This window comes from Trachinotus anak, unplaced genomic scaffold (assembly GCF_046630095.1).
Source record: "Trachinotus anak isolate AG129_WGS33_773 ecotype Australia unplaced genomic scaffold, CSIRO_AGI_Tana_v1 ptg000013l, whole genome shotgun sequence".
NCBI classification, from domain to species: Eukaryota; Metazoa; Chordata; class Actinopteri; order Carangiformes; family Carangidae; genus Trachinotus; species Trachinotus anak.
This window is the reverse complement of record NW_027273864.1, coordinates 29336578-29361392: the sequence shown is the minus strand read 5'-3', so window position 1 is coordinate 29361392 and position 24815 is coordinate 29336578. Positions and strand designations below refer to the sequence as shown.

At 42.2% G+C, this 24815-nt stretch overlaps 1 protein-coding gene across 1 annotated transcript; it reads left to right on the top strand.

Moving 5' to 3' along the window:
* Positions 1–51: 51 nt before the first annotated feature.
* On the top strand, positions 52–24478 carry unm_sa1614 (un-named sa1614). Its single transcript, XM_071495159.1, has 28 exons — positions 52–1227; positions 2901–2973; positions 3054–3199; positions 4208–4282; positions 4546–4595; positions 4866–4995; positions 7430–7515; positions 7628–7703; positions 8335–8415; positions 8546–8643; positions 8770–8839; positions 9052–9139; positions 9254–9302; positions 9437–9609; positions 10996–11129; positions 11886–11977; positions 12066–12252; positions 12576–12661; positions 13103–13218; positions 13844–13911; positions 14013–14120; positions 14920–15205; positions 16303–16470; positions 16589–16652; positions 18198–18241; positions 19260–19414; positions 20050–20175; positions 21297–24478. Exons 1-28 carry the CDS (start codon positions 1102–1104, stop codon positions 21369–21371), a joined length of 3030 nt encoding a protein of 1009 aa, XP_071351260.1. The 5' UTR covers positions 52–1101; the 3' UTR covers positions 21372–24478.
* Positions 24479–24815: the final 337 nt, after the last annotated feature.

Below are 24815 nucleotides of genomic sequence, written 5' to 3'. Positions count from 1 at the left end.
AGGGAACAGGATGAATTGTGATGAGTTTGATGATCCTTTAAATTTAAAATTAAGGCCATCGACAATTAAACATTTCTATGTGTCCAATACTTAGTTGTGTGATTAAATACCTGCTAAACTAATGACATTACTACCAGCCTTAGCTGTACTTTGTGTTGAATTTCAGCTTAACAAATGTTAGCGTGTTAAATACAGCCTCAGTGTTTATGAATAAAAAACAAGAGATTTTCTGATTATCATAGTTTTAGTGGAAAGTAGTATCTTGATTTTCTCTTTTTTTGTTTTTTTTTTTTTTAAGGAAAAACTGGTTTAGAAAAAAACTAACAGCAGTTTAAACCCAGTTGAAGTCTCTAAATGCAGGTTGGTCAGACAGACTGGTGTGAGCTGGTAAGTCTCTGTGTTTCCCAGTGAACCTCTGTGCGCGCTCGGCGGTGCGCGCCCCCGCGGCAGTGGGCTCCGCCGCCGTGCACCGTGGACGCGCCTCTCCATGCGGTTTGGATAAAGAAGGAGAAGCAGAAAGAATCAGTTGATGGTGAGAAAGACATGAAGCCGACACCGAGGCGGAGAGCACAGCCCGGCTTTACCCCCTCCTCCGAGCCCGGTCCCGGTGCACCGGGGTCCGGTCCTCGCCTCCGCGCCGCCGCTCTTTGTCAGCCGCCTCACGCACGGACACCGGGCGGGTGTGCGGGTTTGCTCTGAATGAAGACGCTCAGCCGGAGCGACCTCGTTAGTTTAACGCGTTGATGATCTTCTGCGGAATCAGCGGTGGCAGGGTTTTATCTCCCGCAGGATCTGACCACCTTTGTTCGGAGGAAGAAGCGACCGATGCTGCGGAGTCTCAGTGACCGAGGAGCCACCGGATCCGGTTCAATCACCGCTTCATCAGCCTGCTCGTGCGGGGGGAGCGTGGCCCCGCGCTGATGGGCTTATTTCACCTTTGCAGTGTGGATTCTTCTTCTTTTTATTATTATTATCATCATTGATATTTATTAGTAGTATTATTATTGGCTTTGTGCTCCGCCTGGTTTCCTCTGTCTTTTGTGTGGAACCGGTCTGTCGGGCCCCGTCAGGGTCCCGGTGTGAGCCGGACTGAGGAGCACCATGCCGGAGTGTGTGTCGGTGTCAGAGTTCGTGCAGGAGGTCCAGGAGGACTGGAGCTCCCCCACCACCTCCTCCTTCACCTCCAAGATGCTCAGCTGCAGGAACACCGTCTTCCTGCTGGAGGAGGTCAGTACTACCGGGGGGGTGGGGGGTGATGGGAGCAGCGGGGGGGGGGGGGGGGGGGGGGGGGGGGGGTGGACTGAAGATGCGCTGTCTCTCATTCAGCAGCAGCAGAGTGATTATTTCTCCTCTGTCTTACAGTCAGGGCCGGACTAGACTGCTGGGGGCCCCACATTGATAATTAGCTGCTGTGGCCCCCATGGACCCCCCCCCTCCATTCTGTGTGTTGTGTACAGTCTTTCCATTTTCAACACTGTCTCATAGAAATCTTATCTCACACATCAGTCGTCAATGTAATGATAAACGCAGCCGGTGAGAGACCAGCTGGTGACTGAAGAAAATAATCATCAATACATCTCCTTCTGTTCCCCAGTCAGCGGAGTCAGTACCACCAGCAGTCAGCTCGCCCGGCAAATACATGAGACATGTTCATATACAGTAAATATACAAATACGTGTGTCATACTGTATCCTCATTGTTTCTATAATATCAGTGTTTTACATATCTCAGTTTTCATGTGCAGTGATGTAAACCTGTTGGCTGTGGAGCATCTTCACGGTCCAACCCCCCCTCCGGCAGCACCTCCTGCTCACAGCTGCGTAACAGTCGTGTCCTGAGTTAAAGTTATTAAAATACCTTGAGCTAACAGCGGGACCAAACTTCTCACACTTCCTCACAACTCAGGGAGTTTCTGGCTTGTTAGAGCTGACCCCCCCCCCCCCCCCCCCGCCCCCCCTCTCTCTCACACACACACACACACACACACACACACACACACACACACACACTCTGCTGGTCATCAGAGTCATTGACCCGGAGACTTAAGGTCCTTGACCGGCCTGAAAACCAGACGCTCAAACTGCCCCCCCCCCGTTTAACCCCAGCAGAGTTGGCATATGTTACCACAGCAACAGGTTAATCCTCATTAGTATTCATTGTTATTGTTATTTAATGAGGAGGAGCCAGTGAGATGACTGTTAATGGGGACAAGAGTTAATCCGCAGCCTGCACAATGATGCTGCGTTCAAGGGAGGATGGGAAGAAAACTGAAAATTACAACCTTTGTGAATGAAACACCTGTTTATTCATTAACATGGACATACAGTAAAGTGGACCTGGAGTGGATCTACACTGTGTGGTCTGTGGTTCCTAATGCATCATGAGGAATTTTTCCTGGTAATCCGTCAGAATAGCAAATATACTGAAATAACAGATCGCCGTGCACAGAGCAGACAGGGGGCACGGGGCTGTTTCACAGAGACTCACACAAACACAACGCCACAGTCAACCATGTCAGCATAACTGACAGACTGTCAGCTGTCGCTCGCAGAGACGTGTCAGAAATCATCAGAAATCATGTCTGTGAGGACGAAGCTACAGTTAATGACTTTATTTCATCTTGTGTCTCTGCTTCATGTGGAGGTTTACACCAATGAGAAACAGGAATGTAGCTGTTGGCTGTCAGAACAAAGCTTGTCCTCTGTGTGTGTGTTGAGTCAGCAGGTGAATTACTGCCCCCCCCCCCATGTGAACACACACATTCAGCAGATTCAGATGGATAATTACAACACGACTGAGGTCTGAATGCAAGTATTTAATATGTGTGTGTGTGTGTGTGTGTGTGTGTGTGTGTGTGTGTGTGTGTGTGTGTGTGTGTGTGTGTGTGTGTGTGTGTTCAGGTTCTGGACAGTGACCGACTGGTGTTACAGAAGATGAAGAAAGCTGCTAAAGCCAAATACACATCAGGACAAGGTGAAGACACACACACACACACACACACACACACACACACACACTCTAATCCCTGCACTAACACGGTTTCCCTCCGTCAGACCACGTGTCTCACCTGGAGCAGTACATTAACTCGATGGAGAAGCTGTCGGTCAACTGTCACTCAAACGGAGAGACGGAGGTCGGCTCTGCCTTCTGCCGTCTGGCCGACTTCTCTAAAGAGCTCGTGTCTCCAATGAAGAACCTGGTAAGTGCCACAGTATGACATCACAGAGGTCAAAGGTCCTGGACACCTGGACCTGATAAGAGTCACTGCCTGAAGGTGGTCAGAAGCTGGATTCTTCTCTCCCTCCATTACTATTTTCATTTATTCTTAACCAGCTTAACTGGTCACACCAAACTTCTATTTGAAAAACAGCCATTTAATGAAGATTAACTTGTTCATTCCAAACTTCCCTGAGAAATCCTCTAAACTTCTGATTCAGTCTTTAATGGTCATTTCAAATTTCATTTGGGAAAACCTCTGATTAAAACCATTAGGATCTTAACTGTTGCATTCAAAACATCTATCATCAAACAATTTTCTTTTAGTCTGTCCATTCACAACTACCTTTAAAAACATCTCATGGTCTGATTGGCTCAAAACTGGTTCATTCCAAACTTCACTGGAAAAACTTCTCAGCCACTGAAAACCCATCAGCTCTCAGCTGGTTGATTTCACCTTCAACTGAAACACCATCTAATTAAAAACCCTTTATTTCTGTTGGCTCTTCTGTGTCTCACCTAGTCCCCCCCAGACTTCTCAGAGAAATCCTCCTAATATAAAACATACAGTTTTTAAACTGGTCCGTCCCAAACTCCATTGAAAAAAATACTCAAATTAAAAACCTATGATTTTAGTTACCTTGTCCTTCCAGTGGAAAAAACCTGGAACATAGACGAGTTAACTCTTATCGGGTCCAGTCCAGACTTCAAATGGAAAAACGTATAATTAAATAGTGACTGGGTTTTAGCTGTGTCAACCGTCACAGAGAAACTTGGATATTAACCTTCACTGATACCTGTAATATGTATTTTTTTTAATTACTTCAATTGTATTTTTTGAAGCAGCTGTGCAACATTTTAAAAATGTGAATTAATTTTCTCCACAAGAGCTGACGTGTGTGTGTGTGTGTGTGTGTGTGTGTGTGTGTGTGTGTGTGTGTGTGTGTGTGTGTGTGTGTGTGTGTGTGTGTGTGTGTGTGTGTGTGTGTAGTTAAAGAGCATGCTCCACAACATCAACTTCTTCCTGGACTCTCTGGTGAAAGGAGACCTGAGGGAGGTGAAGGGGGTGAGAACTTCATCTGTATTTTCTGTTTTCTCATCACCTGTGTGATTCACATGAACTGTAACAGTGACAGACCTCATCGATTCACAAGTTATCACTATCGTATCTGGTCCACGTGGCCTCCGGGGGGCGCTGTCTGTCAGCTGACTGAGAGTTTTCAGCTGTGGGATGTTTACATTCTGTCATGAAGCTCAGTGAGAGTCCAGAGTAGAGAGGGAAGGTGTCAGTGAGTCTAAAGGCTGGTTTCTCTGACCGTCTCTCTGCAGGATCTGAAGAAGCCCTTTGACAGAGCGTGGAGGGACTATGAGAGCAGATTGTGAGTGATGATTACACAGATTTGGGGTTTGCTTGGTTTGACTGTTGATGGTTTGACACAACTCTGGATTTTCTGGTTCTTGAAATCTGAATCTTTTGTTCATGTTGAATTGTTGAAAGGTGAGAGAGAGAAGATGTTACTGACATTTAAAATAATACATTTTAACTCTGTGGTTCTCCTTCTACAAACAGCTGGAAAAAAAAATGACGGCTTTAAAGTCAACTAAAGTATAAGAGATTTTTATTAGTGTGTGTGTGTGTGTGTGTGTAGTAAGCAGGTGGAGAAGGAGAAGAGGGAGCTGGCTCGTCAGTATGGGATGGTGAGGAGCGAGGTGAGCGGAGGAGAGATCGCTGAGGAGCTTGAGAAGGAGCGACGCTCCTTCCAACTGAGCATGTGTGAGGTCAGTGACATCACCGCCCTTTGTGACCCCGCCTCCTCCTGCTCATCACCTTTACCTGGGGAACGTCCCAATTCTCTTATTTGAGCCCTGAGCGAGGACACACGACCATCCTCCACATCTGCCCGTCTGTTAGGGATCAAACACTGGAGCTGTGGACAAGTAGAAGAGTCAATAGATTAAATTATTACTCCCAGTTTTTAGCTCCTGTGTGTAACAGGTGGATCTGTAGGGCTGATTAGTAAAAATACCAAAAACAAATTTCTTTATTCATTAGAAAAAGTTTCCCTGTGTGATCTGTTATTTCCCCTTTTGATCTGTATCATAGATAATGATCTGAGAGGAGGAGAGTCTGACCTTGTGCAGAAATCATTATGTTTTACTTGTCTGTCATAATTTTTTATAAATTTATATAGTTTGATGTTAGATATTTTAATTTCTAGTTTCCCTAAAACATTTGGAGCCTAATTAATAATTTCTTCAAATTCTAAAACATTCTAATCACAATCTGGATTATGAAATAATGAATTTACACACAGAATATCAATACATTTTGATGCAAATAATCGTTAAACTAAAAAAAACAGGTTGGTGCTAGTGGACATGTTTCATGTGCAGTGTCCATAAAGTGAAGGGAACTGTTGTGAGCTGCAGAAGAGGAGTTCACCAGGAGTTCAGTCAGGCTGAAGTGTTTATGGAAAGCTTGATGAGGATCAACAAGTGAATCAGAGAAATACCACACCTGGAGAAGTCACGTCCTCCAGGTTCTCTGCCGACCTCCAGCTCCTGCAGGAGTTCTGGGAGAAAACATGGCTTCATGATTTCACGTCTCGATCTTGTTTCTGCCCGTCAGCGGCCGACTGAGCGTTTTGGTGTGATTAGGTAAAACCCTTCAGTAAACGCTGCTGCTCCACAGTTTTACTCAGCGTTACATCAGCAGTGGTGATTCTTAAACTTTTTAAGACAAAAAACTTCTTTTTCGCCTGAGTCTACTCTTCTTTTATTAAATGGCTCCTTGGCTCTGAGGCAGACAACACTACAGAACAATGCACCACAGGTACTGATACCACCGGGGTCAGGCTCCTTCATCTGCCCCAGAACGTTTCTCTCTCTGGGTTTTAATCTGCTCCAGGCACAACCTGAAGAAATAAGCAGCCTCTTCAGTGGTAACACAGACACACAGCCTTCTGAATTTATCATCCCCCCACTGACATCAACACTTAAGTTAGCAGATTTAAATCCTATAAGCTTAAACCACTTTGAATCAAAACATGTCACAGCTCATCTCCTGCTTCACTTTTAGCTCTTTTCTTCTCGTCAAACGCAGACAAAAGCAAAGAAAAGCTTTAAATTTGCTCTTACTGTCCTGTTTTTTTCTTTTTCCTGTCAACTTGGTGGAAATCTTTGGGAGCTAGAGAAAAGGAGTTCACCAGGAGTTCAGATGTGTCAGAAAGTATTTACTGAAAGCTTGATAGCTTTCCGTACCATTCCCAAATACGGCTCTTCTATAGTTCTGACCTGCCTGTGCAAAGACTCTATTGGTCACTTAAACCTGGAAACAGTCACGTCTTCTCTACCGACTGCTGCCTCACTTCACTCAGTCTCCTCTAAGTTTTGCTTTTCCCTGCATCCTGATCTGTAAGACCTCAGGTACCCCAGCTACAGAGGGTAGAGGTGGCTCCATCCAAACACCAACAGTCAGAACAGAAGCTGAACACTGAACCACTGTTTAACACTGAGGCCTGTGAGGTCTGTCGCTCTGGGAGTGAAGATAATTCCTTCATACATGCAAACACAAATTCATGTTTTTAATAAATTTGCTGTTTCACAAACGTATGATGTATGTCATACTGCTTTTTACATGGAAACATGCAGAGAGACTGTTGTGATGAGGGTTAGGGTGGCAGGAACTGTGCACCTTTTTTTTTTTTTAATATGGACAAAGCATATATACTAATCGGATGTGGTTCAATTCCCAGCTCCTTCTTTCTGCATGTCGAAGTGTCCTTGAGCGAGATGCTGAACCCCAAATTGTCCCTGATGTTTGTGAATGTGTGTGTGGGGTAGAAAAGATTTGTATGTGCAGACTCACATGTTGTGCTATATAAGAGCAGTCCATTTATCAGGAGGTGATGTTCAAAGAAAAGGACCTTTTCATTTCTCTAAACGTGTTTCCTTCACCTCTCTCTCTCTTGCATCTTTTCCTTGCATCTCTCCTTGAGTCTTAAATGGGAGGGGCTAAGCTGCAAGGGACAGACAAAAGTAAGGGAAGCCTGGATGCAAGTACAGGAACTAGAAAGTATCTGCTTCCTCCCTCCTCCTGCTGCTTCTCAACAACTCAGAAACTCTGAAACTCATCCATCACTTAGAAAATGTGCAGCAGCCTCCTCTCTGTCCTTTCTAACCCCCCCCCCCCCACCCCCCCTTCTCTTCTCAGTATCTGATTAAAGTCAACGAGATAAAGACGAAGAGAGGAGTCGACCTGCTGCAGAACCTCATCAAACACTACCACAGCCACAACAAGTAAGCGCACACACACACACACACACACACACACACCTTCACAATGTCCTTTTTTCGCATGCAGGCTTGTTAATGTGTGTGTGTGTGTGTGTGTGTGTGTGTGTGTGTGTAGTTTCCTGCAGGAGTGTGTCTCCACCACTCAGAGGCTGAAGCAGTACATGGAGGAGCTGAACGGCGTCCTGACCACAGTACGACAACAGATAACAGCCTGTACACAACAGGCCCCAAACACAGAGACATGAACTCATTATAAAACATCAAATTAAACATTTCACATATTTCATTTGAACATTAACATTTAGTAATTGTTCTTTAATCCTTAGTACAACCTGCATTTATATGGTTAATTCAGTCTAACACTGTCTGTGTGCAGCTAAATCTGTTTAACCTGTTCATCAATCACACACTAACTGCATCAACTTTAAAAAACTACTTGTATGAATAATGGAAATAATAATAATTTCTTCCTTACACACCTGCCTCAATCCAATGATCAACACTCTACACGTGTTGCCTTGTTTTCAAAATAAGAGCGCACTGGTTTTCAAGATGATGTAATGTAGCAGCATGTTAGCCTGGAGTAGTATTAATAATTAAAAAAAAATAATAAAATAATAATAATTTATTTATAAAACACAATAAAAGCTGCCTCACAAAGTGCTTGACAAAGACAACAAAAATAAAATCAGTTAAATTAATAGATTTCAAAGGGAAGAAAAACAGATTAAAAAGGTGAGCTGCTCAGGTGAGCTGCTCAGGTGAGCTGCTCAGGTGAGCTGCTCAGGTGAGCTGCTCAGGTGAGCTGTTGTGTGTCTGCAGGTGAAGCAGCGTCAGGAAGAGGAGAAGAAGCAGCTGTGTGCGCTCAGAGATCAGCTGAGGCCGGTCGTCCACACAGATCAGGTCAGAGACACAAACGCTGAGGTTTACTGACATTATCACACTGTTCAACAGGTCAGTAAAGAGTGTGTGTGTGTGTGTGTGTGTGTGTGTGTGTGTGTGTGTGTGTGTGTGTGTGTGTGTGTGTGTGTAGGACACTCTACCTAAGCAGGTGTACAGTATGCATCAGCTGCTGGGAGACAAACAGTACGGAACAGAAAGAACAGGATTTCTCTACAAGAAGAGCGACGGGTAAACACTCACTCACACACACACACACACACACACACACACACACACACACACACACACACGCACACTGAAACACTGTTGACAGTCAGTGTTAGTAACATGACTCAACCTGTGTCTGTGTTTCAGGTTGAGGAAAATGTGGCAGAAAAGGAAATGTTCAGTTCACAACTGTTACCTGACCATCGCTCACGCTACTGTAAGCTCACTTGTGTGTGTGTGTGTGTGTGTGTGTGTGTGTGTGTGTGTGTGTGTGTGTGTGTGTGTGTATTATCAGCTGTGACCTCTGACCTTTAATTATCAAGAAATTTAATTTGTATTGACTTGTTACTTTTTTCAGTCAACTGTAAATACTCAGACCTGCACTCACCTGTATTACCTTATTGCCCCCCCCCCCCCCACCCCCCACAGCCCAATAAACCTCCCACCAGACTCAACCTGCTCACCTGTCAGGTCAAACCCAGTGTGGAGGACAAGAAATGCTTTGACCTCATCTCTCGTAAGACACACACACACACACACACACACACACAATCAGATACACACAACGTCTTCACAGTTTAACACTGGGTCATTATTGTAGTGCAACATATCACAACACTCTGTCCTCCAGATAATCGGACCTACCACTTCCTGGCTGAAGATGAAGCTGAGTGTGTGGCGTGAGTAACAAACACATTTCCTGATACTGGCGTCATCTTTGTCTATTGTCACAAAAATGAAAAGTATTCAAGTGTGTGTGTGTGTGTGTGTGTGTGTGTGTGTGTGTGTGTGTGTGTGTGTGTGTGTGGTTCAGCTGGATCTCGGTGCTCAGTAACAGTAAGCAGGAGGCTCTGAGCATGGCTCTGGATGGGGGGAGGAGAGGGGGAGGAGGAGGTGAGAGCAGCGTGGAGGATCTGACCCGGGCCATCACTGATGACATCAGACGGATGCCAGGAAACAACAGGTGCTGCGACTGTGGAGCTCCAGGTAATCAATCAATCAATCAATCAATCAGTCAGTGTTTCCCCCCCCCTCATCTCCATCCTGCTTTAACCAAACATTAACATTGTATCGAGAGACCTGAGAAAAAAAACTGAGACAACTAACAAACAAGAGACATATTATTGTGAGTCAAACAGAACATCAGTTTATTATTTATATATCTATTAATGAAGTAAAGAAAATGAATCTGCAACAATTCTGCTCGTCTTTAAAAAACAAATTCACCTTCTAACTTCTCAAATGTATTTTCTGATACGTTTAATCTTCTGTGATAAACTGGATCATTCAAACTGTGATGTTCATTTTTCATTATTTTCTAACATCTACTAAAAAAAAATTGATGAAATAACTGGTCAGATTGTTCTATAATTAAACAAATTGTTAATTGCAGCTGTAATAAGATGATAAAGTTTTTAAAATACCTACATGGAATGAGGAGCTATTTACAGTCACCTGAATGCACCGGGGATTTCAACAGTTTAGTGATCGTTGGACATTGTAGTTCCAAGACGTGAAGGAGGGAAACAGATGAAACGTATTCTGTAGTTTGAAACATGAAACATTAGCTGGTTTTCAAATTATGGCTCAGGTGTGAAGAAATAAAGCTCAGTCTCTAATAAAGAAAAACACTGTACTATTGCATTTCACTTTGTGTATCATTTATTTATTTGTTTGTTTGTTTCTTTATGCAGGAACGCTGCACTTTGATCAACGTCACTGTAAATGCTGCAGTGTTAAATCAGCTATTAAAACAACAATAAAACCACATGTAAAATCATGTGCTTTTTAATGCATATGACAGTGACTATAAACAAAAACAACTGAGATCAAATCATCCTATAATCCTAACAAAACAGTTCAGTAGAAAATGATGAAAGATCATTTTTCTGTGGCTACAACTTAATGCAACTACTTTTTTTTGGTAATTAAACGGAATATTTAATGTCAAAGGTCACATCAAAGTTTACACTATGTCTACCATAGTAATGCCAACAGGTTGTTCTGATCATATATTTTTATATTTGTCCATCAAATTATTTAAAACATGTTTAATTTTCAGCTCCTAACTGCAACTGTTCCATAAATTCCTCCCATTTAACAGAAATACAGTGACTGTTGTTTTCTTTTTTTTTTTTTTTACATTAGTCTTGATGCTTTGTTTCTTAAACGTGTGTATTCTTCTTAAAATTACATTTTTGACTCATATTCTCTCATTTTAAACACGTTTCAGATGATTTCAGGGAGTAACTTGTTTTGTGTCGATTTAAAATCTACCACCTCTCTGTGTTTTAGAGCCTTTAACATAATAAACTTAGTTGGTTCTTGATAAGATTTAACTTGAACTCTTTCTCTCTCTCTGTCTCTCTGTAGATCCTGGATGGCTCTCGACCAACCTGGGTATCCTGACCTGTATCGAGTGTTCGGGGATCCACAGAGAGATGGGGGTCCACGTCTCCAGGATCCAGTCTCTGAGTCTGGACAGTCTGGGGACCTCAGACCTGCTGGTGGGTCAGACTTGTAAACTAACAAGCTAATTGGTCAGCAGTCCCTCCTGTAGTGAGCTGTAGGTTTGTTTGACTGGACACGAGTTCAGTGTTTTTATTTATAACGTTGTTTCTGAGAGATGATGTTCAGTCAGTTTGTTGGACGACGGCTCAGCTGATGTTTTGTCTTTAAAGTCGTGAACAAAAGTTGCTGAATGCATGTAACAGAATTATTTGAAGCTCTGTGATTGGATGTTTCTTACTGAAATGCACCTTGGGAGTCATAGTTGACTTTTCACCTAATGTTTTTATATCTACAATCTTTTCCTTTGATTTAAAAAAATAATAATAATAATAATAACAATCAAATAATACGTTTGTTCATCTGCTGCACTAATGATTCAACCAGGAGAGTCGCTCGTCCATCCAGCTGCAGCCGCCAGTCACCAACATTTGTACTTTAACCTCAGGAACCACAGACGTCGACGATACCTCCTTCTGCTTTTGTTATCCAGACTCCAGTTAACTAAACCCAGCTGAACACAGGATGGGTTGGTGATGAATTAGCTTGTTGACCATCAAAATAAAACCTCAAATCACAGTCTTGAAATTGTTGCACAGAGGATTTTTTCTCTCCTGATGTGCTGTCAGGACTCTGAGGTTTATTTCAGACCTTGAATGTAATTTTTCACATGGCCCAAATGTAATTTTTTTTCTATCTATACTGAAGTGCAGGTAACGAGAAAACTCTTCGTTCTTTGTCTGTCTCTCTCCCAGTTGGCCAGGAATGTTGGTAACTCTGGTTTTAATGAAATTCTGGAGGCGAACCTGTTGAGTCCGTCACTGAAGCCTTCGCAACACAGCCACATGTAAGAGAAACACACACAGGTGTATGTTCTGCCAGTGGGAAATATTTCATTTGTACAAATACTGATTGTGTGTGTTTGTGGTCTGCAGGCCGGAGCGTAAGGACTTCATCCTGTCCAAGTATCAGGACGTTCATTTCGTCAGGCGGACTCACGGCTCCACCGTGGCGCTGCGAGTCGGCCTGCAGGAGGCGACTAAGAGCTGCGACATCTACAGTCTGATCCAGCTGTACGCTCAGAGGGCGGAGCTGAGCCAGCCGCTGCACGCACACATACAGGTACTTCTATCTTTGTGAGGACACTCATTGACATAATGCATTCCCTAGCCCCTTACCCTAACCTTAACCATCACACCTGAGAGCCTAACCCTGACCCTGACCCTAACCTTAACCATCACACCTGAATGCCTAACCCTGACCCTGACCCTAACCTTAACCTAAACCTAATTCTAACCATAACTCTAAAACCAAGTCTTAACCCTCAACATGTGATTTGAAGGTGTCTCAAAAATGTCCTCACATTCCCAAAATGTCCTCACTCTGTTATTAAAATACTTTTAAAATTTAAACACACACTCACAAGTGTGTTTCCATGCCAACAGGAGAAGGGGGAGACCGCTCTCCATCTAGCCGTCCTATTGGCTGACAGGACATCGTTGCACATCCTGGACTTCCTGGCTCAGAACTGGTCAGTGTGACCTCATGATGTTTACTGATGAGTTATTACGCTGTAGTGCAGTGGCTCCTCAACCTGTGGGCCGGGGACCACTGAAGGACCATAAAGGTTTTGCAAGTGGGCCGAAAAATCAGTTCAATTTTTGGTGAAAATATGTCATTGCCTTTAAAAAATAAATAAAAGATATTAAAAACATTTAATAATAATTTTAAATGTGTTAAAAAAAAACATTAAAATGTTAAAAAGCTCCAGAGCATCTACATGGATAGCTGGTCAGCAGCAGCGAGACTTAAAGAACAAATTATTTGATTGTTAGTGTTAAAGGTTCGTATGTGGGTCACCAATATTTCTGGGGTTTTCAAGTTGGCTGTGAGTTGGAAAATGTTGGGAACCACTGCTTTAGTGTGTGTTAATGTGTGCACCTGTGTGTTTACCTGTGTGTGTTTTTTACAGCTCCAATGTCGACATGCAGACGTCAGCGGGGAACACGGCGCTGCACTACAGCTGTCTGCACAACAAGAGTGACTGTGTGAAACTGCTGCTGAGAGCCAGAGCCAACACACACATCAGTAACACAACCACACACTCATGTTATTGTATTTGTGAGGAGTCTTGGTTAGGACTGACTGACTGACTGACTGACTGACTACGTTTGAAAGTTAGGATGTGTTTCCAAAGTGAAGGAAATTTTATAAAATGAAGACGTTTTTACTAAAATAAGGACATTCTTGGAGAGTGAGGACATTTATGTGAAGTGAGGGAGTGTTTGCAAAGTTTTTTTTAGTAAGTGGGGACATTTTGGAAATTGAATATGTTTGGAAAAGAGGACATTAAAGGAAACAAGTGACTTTTTTTCTCTTTGGAAAGTCATGTGATTTTGTGAAAATGGGAATATTTGACATTTTAAAGGAGCGGACATTTTCTGAGAAATGAATTTTTGGAAATGAAGATATTTATGTAAAGTGAGGACATTTATGGACAGTGGGCATATGTTTCAAAAGATAAGGACAGTTACAAAAAATCAGGACATTCTTGGAAAGTGGAGACATTTTTAGGAAAATGGAACAATTTTGAAAGTGAGGACATATTTGTAAATGTCCTCAGAGACAGAAGTGAATGAACATGTTTCCTGTTGTTGATTTTGTCGACACTGGAAATCTTAGTAACGTTAACATTTTGTTTGTGTGTGAACAGAGAACGAGTTGGGAGAGACGGCTCTGGACGTGAGCCGCAGGTTGAAGCACAGTCACTGCGAGGCGCTGGTGAGCGGACGCCTCCCATCACCGTCACACTTCTTCACACGTTTGTGTCGACTGACTGCACCTCTGCATGTGTGTTTGTGTGTTTGTGTGTGTGTGTGCAGCTGCAGCAGGCCCAGTCCAACCATTTTGACCATCACGTCCACGTGGAGTACGAGTGGAGGCTTCGTCATGACGATCTCTATGACAGTGACGACGACTTTGACGACAGGGTAACTATGGCAACAGAAAGCCTACTGATTTGTCTCTGTTGCATAATGAATAAAGAAAAAAGAAAACAAGTGTGCAGGTTTGGATTCAGAAAAAAAGCTAATGACAACAAAAACATTTGTAACCATGATTAAAATCATTATTATCTTCCTTTATTGATCCGTGATACATTATAATAGATGATTTTCATATTTCCATCTTTAGTTCAAGGATGACTGCGCTTCACGAACTTATTTCGACAGATGTAGCAGGCGTTAATTTTAGCTGCCACACAAACCTCCAGCCACAAGGCAGAGCACCCTGTATTTAGCCTACGAGGCAAAACCCAGGGCACAAAAAGCTCTTTCTACTTGCTTCAAGGCCAGAATTACTGAAGGTGACACTGACAAATGAGACAAGATCTTTATCAGCCCAGATCTTCTCTCACCTGGACTGTGGTGGCCGGACTTTAGAGACAATGTTCAGAGAAAGAAAATCAACCTGGACTCATAAAGCAGGACTTTGGTTAAAGAGGAGACGTGTCAGGAGACAGAATATTAATTTTCTTAATGACACTTTGATAAAGATTTTTTTAAATTGGAGACTGTAGTTATTGTTCTTTTTGTATTTTTATATTTTCATCACCTTCTTGTATTCAGAGGAATTAGTCTTGGTTGTTGAGGTTTGTATTATTCACCTTTATATAGTTGAGGATATGATTTATTTTGGCTCCAGTGTCTTTGTGCATTGAACCATTTGTTGGCTTTAAACCTTTTATTGCAACATTAAGGCCCATGATTAAATAAATTTTTCCTGTTTCAGAACGGTCCAGTGAAAAAGGAGCGAACTTCCTCCTCCTCGTCCTCCTCCTTCACCTCCTCCTTCTCCTTCACCTCCCGTCCCTTCAGCTTCAGCCAGTCCATGTCCTCCTCCATCACCCCGCCTTCCTCCGCAGCCGCAGGAGGAGGAGCAGGAGGAGGTCTGCTCAGTGTGGGGAGGAGGCTCGCCATGGCCATGGAGCTCCACAGCCGGCCCACTGGTTCTGCCCCAAGCCCCCCTCCACCTCCCCCGTCCTCTCCTGCACCCCCGCTGCCCCCCAGGGTCAAAGGTGAGCTTAGATTCAGATACTGTGATCAGTACGGTACATCATCTGCTGAAATATTTTAACAATAATATTGTTTTCATTCACTTAAAGTCTCTAGTTTGATGTTTTTTGATCACATCACTATTTAGCAATGAATTCAACACATCCTGCAGATATTTCACAATAAAAGCATGCTCAAAGGACTCGGTCTCAATTTATCTTGGTGGACTTTTAATGTGAAACATGTGCAAGAAGTGTTGAGAAACCAGCCAAGTAGAAAATCATTATGTTGTTTATTGTACCAAACACATATAACTGGTCTTATAAGACACAAAAACTGGAGTGAAACATTTGTCACATAAGAACATAAAACATTTACATTGCAAATAAAGAACCTTGTCTCCTCTGCTAAGCTTCATAAATAAAATCCACATTTTTATCGTTGATGATCCTCTGACTTTTCATTTAGGGCCACAATCATTTCATAAATCTAATTTGTCTGACACAGCAACAAAACTGAGTACAACACAATATCAACGAAATGTTAAATGATACAAAACTGTCATCTTGTATTACCGGTAGTTGTATTATTTTTATGGGGAAGTGTCGCGTATTTGAGTTTATGTATAATTAAAAACAAACAGCTGAGGTAAACTACAAAAAAAACAGGGGCCCAAAACAAGTGGAAACACCTGTGGTTCCAGTTAAATTCTATTTTTTTATTTATATAGTACTTTTCTTAACAATGTTAGCAAGTGTTTTACAGAAAGGAGAAAAAAAAAACAGCAATTAAAAACAAGAAACACATAAAACATAAAAGTTACACAAAAACATAAATTGTCTGTGTCGTGTGAAAATAAAACACACAACATATCAAACATTCATTTTAATTAAAGCCTAATTGTATGAACAAGGTCATAAAATAACCTGTGAGCACCTTGGTTTCTGCAGGAATGTGTCACATTGTACTGATTGAATTCGTGCTGTTGAGTTAATGTAGTTAATTAAAACAACACAAACATGGAGGAAGACCTGAGATTTTTAATGGAAACGGGAGCAGATCATAAACAGAGTTAGAGGCTTCGACACCTGTTTCTCACCTCTGCTCTGTCGTCCCCCAGCTCCCAGTGTTCCCCCTCCTCCACCTCCTGCTGGGGGGGAGGGAATGGGTGGGGAGGAGGAGGAGGAGGGGGAGGTCTTCTTCTCCCTGACAGGAAACAGAAAATCAACCCCTCCCCCTCCCATCGCCGTCCGTCACAAGAGGAGCTGTTCCGAGTCCAGCAAGAACGGTAACGTCAGAGAGACACTCTGCAATTAATCTGTCTGAGGGAGGCTGTGTAATTAACTGTGTGTGTGTGTGTGTGTGTGTGTGTGTGTGTGTGTGTGTGTGTGTGTGCGCGCGCGCAGATTACGGGTTTCCGACCAGTCCCAGGATCTACAGCGGTCCAGATTCGTCCTTTAAGAAGTGTGTGTGAGTATCTGAGGAGACACAAACACACTGAAACTCACAGTGTATCACAATAAACACAAGCAAGAGAACAAGGCCTCTGATTGGATCACTTGTGGAATGATGTCACGATGGCCCAGGTACCAACAGGCAGGATTTTACATGTTTTATAGACAACGAACTAAAACGTCCTCATGAGCTTTAGTTGAAGTAGATGATGCTTTCTACTCCCACACCTCCGACCTGGTCACCTGAAGACGTTCAGTGTTTATATCATAAGATGAAAACAGCTGTTTGTTTTTATGGTTTTAATGTTCTTATGCTGCCTTCATGGTCCGGAGGCTGATGGTTGACGGTTCAATAGAGAAAACTCATCCCCTCTGTCGTCCTGTTGGAGAGAAGCTGTAGTGACATAACGTGGGTTTTTAACCAAGTTTCAATTTCAAGAAATCCTGCAGAAGAAAACGTGAATTAATGCACGTTTCCATCTGAATGAGATGCACAACTGGTGGCTGTTAAAACCACTGCAGAAGAAGATGGTGCAACAAGATGTAATTAAAAGAGAACCAGTCAAACTAGTAATAATACTGGTGTTTGTTTCTTTCATGTATCGACTGAAGGAGAGTAACAGCCTCATTATTGGTCCACACAGATGAGATGTTTTCTTCTGTCGCTATTTTTAATCTTTTCACTGGAGACAGTTTTACTGATTGTTACAGTCACATGCTGCACGTACGTCATGGTGTATTTGTCTGTCTCCAGTGCACTTTTTTTGCTCATTTTTTGTGATATTTCAAGATTATTTTTTGATTTAGCTGGATTTCCACTTTTTTTTATTCACAAAGTGAAAGTGCAGATAAAATCAGGTGGATGGAACCCCCCCCTATAGAGGGTTTATCTGTTCAGATTGACTGTGGAGTAAAAACATCAAGTGCCCAAAAAACATGAGGGGAATAAACAGTGTCAACTCCAAACCTACTAAAATCAGCTAGAAGAAGCTGATGGCAAAAACTTGCAGCCTTGTAAAAAACCTTGTTTGCAGATAAAAATGCAAAAATTAAAAGTCACCTTCTGGAAACATGATTCCACTGTCACCACTGGTGGTGCATTAAATCATCACAGTCCAAGTGAAGTTAGTCAGAGCTCTACCAGGTGTTGAAATAAATATGTGAATACTTTTATGTGTGATCTTATGTATGAAAAAAAAAATGTTTTAAACTAATCAGATCCCAAAGTGTCCACAGGTACCAGATGTGTCTGGTTGAATCTGTGTCTAAAATGAAGCAGCAGATGTGGAATATTTCCATCTGATGAAAAGGTTGAGCCATAAAAAACATCACAGAGCTTCAGTGAAGAGCTGCAACAGCACGATACACAAAATGCTCTTCCTCTGCATTTAAATGAAGTGAAGATGATGTAGTCAGAGGCATCAGTGTTTACTGAAGCAGCTCCTGTGCACATGAACTGAGACTGCGCTGTCCTCTGGTGGACTGAAGCTGACTTACAGGATGTTTAATGGAAACTCTACAGATAACGAACCCGTCCCTCTCTCTGTGTCTCTCTCTCCAGTCCAGCTTCTCCTCTCAGCTCGCTGACTGAGCGACCAGACAGAGGTAGGATCCAGCGTCCACGTCTGTTCTATCTGTCTGGAGTCTGTTGAATCCATCATGTGTACCTGATAAATGTTAGCTCACAGTTCAGGCCCAGTGTCCTCAACCAGGGGTCAGTAGGAGACGGATAAGATTCTAAATTGTAGTTTTTAATCCAGTACTTAACAGTAGTTTACATGTACTTTTATTAATTTATTGTATTTTGTTTGTTTTTCATACTGAACCAACTGTTGTGTCCCTGAAGTGTCTTAAAGAGACTGAAACTACAACTTGTGGATTTCAATGAGTTTCTTTGCAAAAAAAAAATAGAACACTGCAGAATATTAATAGCATTTGTAGATAAAGACATGTTCCAGGCAGTTTTCCAAGGGACCCGTCTATCCTATTATTCCGAGTTTGTACTTCCTGTTTCCACACAGCTAACGTCATGGTCACTCTCACACACTCACGCCTTGTTAAAGTAAATGTTTGTCAGTTTCGAACAAAGATGCCAAAAATTTAAAGGTTAAGGGGCTGTGAATATTCTCATTTGTCCAGGTCATAGTATCTCAAAGGAGTTTTAAATCGAAAGCAACTGGACTTGGTTATTTGTCTAGGAAGACGTTTCACCTCTCATCCAAGAGGCTTCATCAGTTCTTTCTTGCACCTGACTGGACCAGTCGCAGCCTGGTGAAACGTCTCCCTAGACAAATAACCAAGTCCAGTTGCTTTCGATTTAAAACTCCTTTGAGATTTAAAGGTTAAGGTTTCTCTGATGTGAGGATTTAATTCTCTTCCTCATTTTACATAATAGTGAGTGGATCATCTTTTAGTTTGGACCCAGTGGCTCCGCAAAACAACAAAGGACAACAAAACAAAAACACAACTCTAAGACTTTGTTTTGTACTTTGGGAAACTCTAATGAACTTTATCTGTATTTTTAATTTGATTTTATTTAAACACAAACAGTTAATCTTGTTGCCTTTTATTATCTTACTGTTCCTCTATGAAATATTTACATGACTGTATTAATCTCTTTGAGGTTTTCGGAGGGCGGACAGTGATGGAAGCTCCTCCCACTTCCTGCAGCCTGCCAATAAAGCTCCACCCAACGGGTCCCCCACCAGTCAGCGCTCTCAGAGCTTTGAGAGCGACAGCAGAGGCCCCGCCCCTCAGCCACTTCCTCGCAGATCATTGGTCAGTTCCTCAAAAACAAACATAAAAAAACACCTTTAATGTTTAGTTTTACTATAAGGCGACAACGAAACATTTCATCTTTGCATCAGGAGTTAGAATCTTTACTTCACAGTCTTTACTCTGACGGCTTTAAATGCATTTTCTGAGTCAAACAAAAACTAAACCTGCCAGAAATCTGAAAACAGTTAAATTCTTCAATCTGTGTTTGAACTATCAGGCTCAGAAATCAGCTCTTTATCTTACTGACACTCTCATCAAGACATTTTTAACTCTGCAGTTTTATGGAGACAAAGCTTTGCATGACAATGTCTTTTTTTAATATTTGCATTAAACACTAATTTCAATATGAAGCATTTTTACAGAATAAAAGCTGAGAAAATATATTTAGTACATTTCATCCCAGAGAAGGAATAAATTAGTTTGTTTTCATTTAAATGTCATGAGAAATACTGTGAAAGAGTCTTGTTGTTAATCCTGTCGTGTATTACAGCTCTAAATGTTTTCTTTACATGCTATTTTTACTGCCTTTTACTAACAGGTGTACCTCTGTTACTGCCTCTGTGACTGCTGCTAATGTATTTCATAATATAATATTATTACTAACATTTTCAGAATTATTTGCTTATGTCCATCAGCCTCGAGGGACGACTAGTCGGCGGGCCCAGGCGCTGTATGACTGCCAGGCCGACCACCATGACGAGCTCAGCTTCTGTGAGGGACAGGTGCTGGTGGTCCTGGGACAGGAGGACAGTGATTGGTGGGTACGTATCATCCTGCACTCTGATTGGTGCTGATGTGGCCTCAGCTGACCTGCGAGTCCACGTTCACCGGACTCTGTTTGAGCCTCAGTGGGCAGCAGGCTCCATTTCATTAATGAAAACTGTGAAAAATAATATCAGCTGTCGCCTATTTTTTTACATGATGAAGATGAGACTGAAGAAAAAAGAACAGAACAAAAGCTTGAAATGAATGTATCACAAAATTCATCAAGGGGTGAATAAATGGACAAATAACTTAATTACTAATAAAACTTTAATCCCTTTAAAAAAGTCTGACTCAGCAACTTTCATCAATCTGCAAAATCACACACTGTAGCTCCTCATTACTTTCTTTAATGTTGCTATCAGTGCAGGATGTCGACCAAAGGAAAATGACTGTCTTGGCCCGGGCAGTGATGCCTGCTGCAGTGAGCAGGAGACTGAAAAATAACTGGATTTACAGAGAGAGGAGAGTCGGTCTGCTCCAGCTAAATCAATAGAAATCAATTCATTACATGAGAACGACACCCGTAACCATGGTAACGGCCACAAAGATGGTGAAAGCTGTAGACTCTGCTGCTTGGAAGACAGTGCAAGACAAAAATGAGTCTAAATTTCCCGATGAAAACGAGTCTCTGGTTTTTATTGACTAAAACTAACATTAACGATAATTACGGCCTCACGGTACGATCAGTCTGTTCCTGAGTTACAGGGTTGATTAACGTTATGATGTCACATTGAAGCTGACCTTTGACTTCGGCATTTCTACTGCCCTGTGTTCTGTTCCTGTCCTATCAGACCTTGGTGTTAAATTATGTCTTTATTAGAGGCGACCTGGTTCGCTCTAAAGCAGGCGAGTCCCCGGTTTGACGGCTGGACTCCAGGTCAGTCTCTTCTCTCTGCCCCGTGTCCTGTCACTCTACCCTGTCCAAAAATAACTTACAAAACAATGATGTCATTATTAGTGTATGGGTGACTATTTAAAACCAGCGTACATTATTTATCAGGACTAAAACTAATGCTGACTCAAGATCAGGCGACCAAATTACCAGTGGTGGGTGGAGTCTATGTTCAGGCTTCTTTAAATGTACAGTAAATATATGTGTGTGTGTGTGTGTGTGCAGCACGGCTACATCGAGGACGAACCAGACCAGAGGGGCTTGTTTCCATCTTCCTTCGTCCAGCTGTTCTCAGACTGACGTGAACCTGGACCAGCATCGGACCCAACCGGACCCTGAACCAGAACACATCCAAACCACAACAGAGCCAGGTGAACTGAACCGGACCAGTACTGAGCAGCAGAGGCTAAACCCCTGATCTTCGATGGACCGGGTCAGGGATCTGGTTCTGAGCAGCTCCAGCATCCTGTGAGTTCACACGATCACGGTCCAGCCTCATCATCAGCCGAGCTGTTTCTGTTGCCATGGAAACGTCACAGATGACCTTTCGGTGAAGAATCTAGACTGGACTAGATCCTCATGTGGTCATGTGGTAAGGTTGCTATGGAGACCGCCTCGCACAGACTGATCAGTGATGATTCATGGTTGATGTTGACAATACTTATTTATTTATTTAATTTTAAATTAAAAGCACACATGTAAGGGCAGGACACTGGACAATCCACTGGACTTTTATTTTGAAGTTCATCTGTATTTAAAGTTATTGATTCTGTGGCAGCGACGCCACACGAGCTGCTTCTGCCCCATTTTAGGCTTCTGATGTGGGAGGGGCAGAACCTGAGGAGCTGCCTCCTTTAATGGACCAGATCTGAAATGAGACACTGAAGACCAAAGGATAAAAACCAGATGTCTGCTCTAAATTCAGGTAAAATCAGTCTTTGGAACATGATCCTACCTTGTTGACCCATTATCAAGGATTTCGTCTGTGAACTTGGACGTCAGACGAGATGAAGCCTGAAATGAGACACATCTGACGCTTCCAGCTGCCTTCGATGTCCCAAGATATCACAACGCCTCAGTGAGGAAGTACCACAGCGTGTCACTGCCACTATTACAAAATAAAATGACTTGGTTTCTTGTTAAAAGATGAAAATTTTCTCCATCTCCCAAAATAACATTTTTCATACTATTAGAGCTGAAGAAATGTCGCCACGTCCGCCTCAGTGGAGTCTCTCATTCAATGTTTCTTTCCTTTAAAAAAAATTGACCTTTTACTTTTGCATTTGCTTTAAGAAACTGAGACCTTTGTTCCTCTTCATCAAAAAAACTACATCTACGTTAAACTAGTTTCAAATGTCAGTGAGATTTTAAATTAGTGTTGTATTTTTTTTAACTTTTTGAACCAAACCCTGAAGCTAATGTTTTCTCATCACTACGTCCCAAACGTTCACCTTTCAACAAGAAGCTTTTATAACATATTGTTATAACAACAAACTTAATTACACATCACTTTATATAACAATGTAGATTCACTTTGTGTTAATACCAAGAAAAGATCAGAGTAAAAGAAATTATCTGGTTATAACAAGAAAACTGAGTCTTTTTTTTGTGATAGTGGCCGTAAGTTCGAACCGTTCTCATCTGGGTTTGATCGTTTCAACTTTTACCTCCAGAGTTTTTGGGACTTTTTGATAGAAAAAAAAATTGAATTCTGTTTTTTAATTTTTTTTTTTTATTCCATTCAAAGTGACAACAGTGGGTTTGTTGTTTTGTTTTTGCTGAAATCACAGTGCTTCTGGCATCTATGAATGAATGAATGAATGAATGAACAGATGAACAGATGATCAGTAGGTTGTTGAAGTGAAACTGACGTTTGTTTGATCAGACAGAGTCACAGTTTAAACATGATGCGCTGAATTAAAGCTATGGTAACTGAACAGACGTCATGCACACATCTTGTTTGGTCAGTGGATGTCACCGTTGTACATTTACAGATCACATACAACTGATTATGTTGGAATTACAAGCAACTGATTGGTTGATTGAGTTAATCTGCACTTTCCTGCGTCCCTGATGGAAATAACCTCTGTCATTTCCAGACTGCAGGAAATCTAATAAGCACAACTTTGGATTTATACTCACAACAAACATTTTTTTTTTTTTATGTGTGAGGAAGTAAATCTGTTTACAGCAACTTCGCCTGCTTGCATCCAGATGGTAAGTCCAGCTCAGGACTCTGCTGCTCTGACATTTAGTGGCTGTACTCAGGTTTATGGCACATTCAGGCATTTGCTCGTCTACTTTCTGAGTTTACTGGCAGGAAGTTTTCCTGGAGAGGCCAACAAAGTGTTAAATCTCAGCTTTGAATGAAAACTTTTAAAACAAGCAGCAGATGTTTTAAATTAAAACCACAGCGTCTGATGACTCAGCACTCGGCTTTAAGAGACTACGTGACTTGTTCCAGACAAACAGCGTTAAAGCAAAACCAAGCTCCATACTGCAGCTAACGACAGAGCAGCAGCCTCCAGATGATGATTCAGCATTCATGATTATTTATAAGGCCTCAGTCAGCTTCAAACACAGTGCTTGGCGGATTGTTGAACAGTGTCTGAAACATTCCTTTCTGACAACTGCATCCAGCAACAGTGACTGAGCAGGTGTGCAGACCAACGTCTTTCTCACTTTCACTCTACTCACAACAACTTCTGTCACTTTTTATGTGAACACCACCATGAACGCACAGTTTTCCTCTGTGTCGAGAAACAAAAGGAACAGTTCTGTGAGACGCTGGTGCAGCCACGAGGAGATGACTCCAGGCTTTCCCCCCTGCCTCCACAGTGGAGGTTAGAAGTGGGTGGAAATATCCTGAAGTCAGACCATATGTTGTACTAACAAACGTCTTTGAAGCCGACTGAGATGTTCACTGAGCATCAGCCTCAGGGCGAGTTCACACTGGATTTGTGGGGTAGAAATAACACAAGGACAAATGTACAGTTTAATGTGAGAATGTAAGAGGGAAGAGCAGATTCTGAATTTAACCATCTCAGTGTGAAAACATCCTGAAACGCTTCATAGTGCAAACAAAGCCACAAACATTTAGACGACCGCGATTGATAATATGCAACAGCTTTTGTACATTCACAGTGCAGGTGTGAAACAGCCCTCAGTACGCCGTGTTCTCCCTTTAACAGGAAGTCCAGCAGTCAGCTGACTGACTCCTCTGCTACCTGCTGGACTGGCCAGTCTCTCCTCATTCATATGGTTGGTTATTTTTGGTTGGACTTCAGATTTTGTTCTTTAAAAAGTACATTGCACTGCATCCATGCACAGCTCTGATTTGTAAGGTTACTGATTGTTTGATTCTGTCCTTGTTAAGTTTTCTTTAATAAATCTTTAGTTAAAAGTCGTGCACAGTCTCCTCGTCTCTGTCCCTCCCATCAGCTGCACTGTGGCTCAGAGGAGTTGGATCTGTCTGTGAAGTGTTCCTGATGTTCAGCAGTCCGCAGCTTTACTGGCTGACTCGCGTCTTTAGCTCTGATCAGTTAACACTTAACATGAACCTCGTTAGCTACTGCCGGCAGAAAACCATCGTTAAAAATGAGACCATCACTAAATGTCGGACTATTCCTTTAAAACGCATCAAACACTGATAAAATGTTCCTGTTTTGGACAATCAGTGATTTTTAGCTAAAAACCTGCAGACTGCTGAATCATCGTAACCACAGGCTGAGAACCTCACACAGG

Coding starts and splice junctions, on each gene's coding strand:
- unm_sa1614 (XM_071495159.1), top strand. CDS start 1,102: ATGCCGGAGTGTGTGTCGGTGTCAGAGTTCGTGCAGGAGGTCCAGGAG. Junction 13,912..14,012: donor ACAGTCACTGCGAGGCGCTG/GTGAGCGGACGC, acceptor GTGTGTGTGCAG/CTGCAGCAGGCCCAGTCCAA. Junction 14,121..14,919: donor ACGACGACTTTGACGACAGG/GTAACTATGGCA, acceptor TTCCTGTTTCAG/AACGGTCCAGTGAAAAAGGA.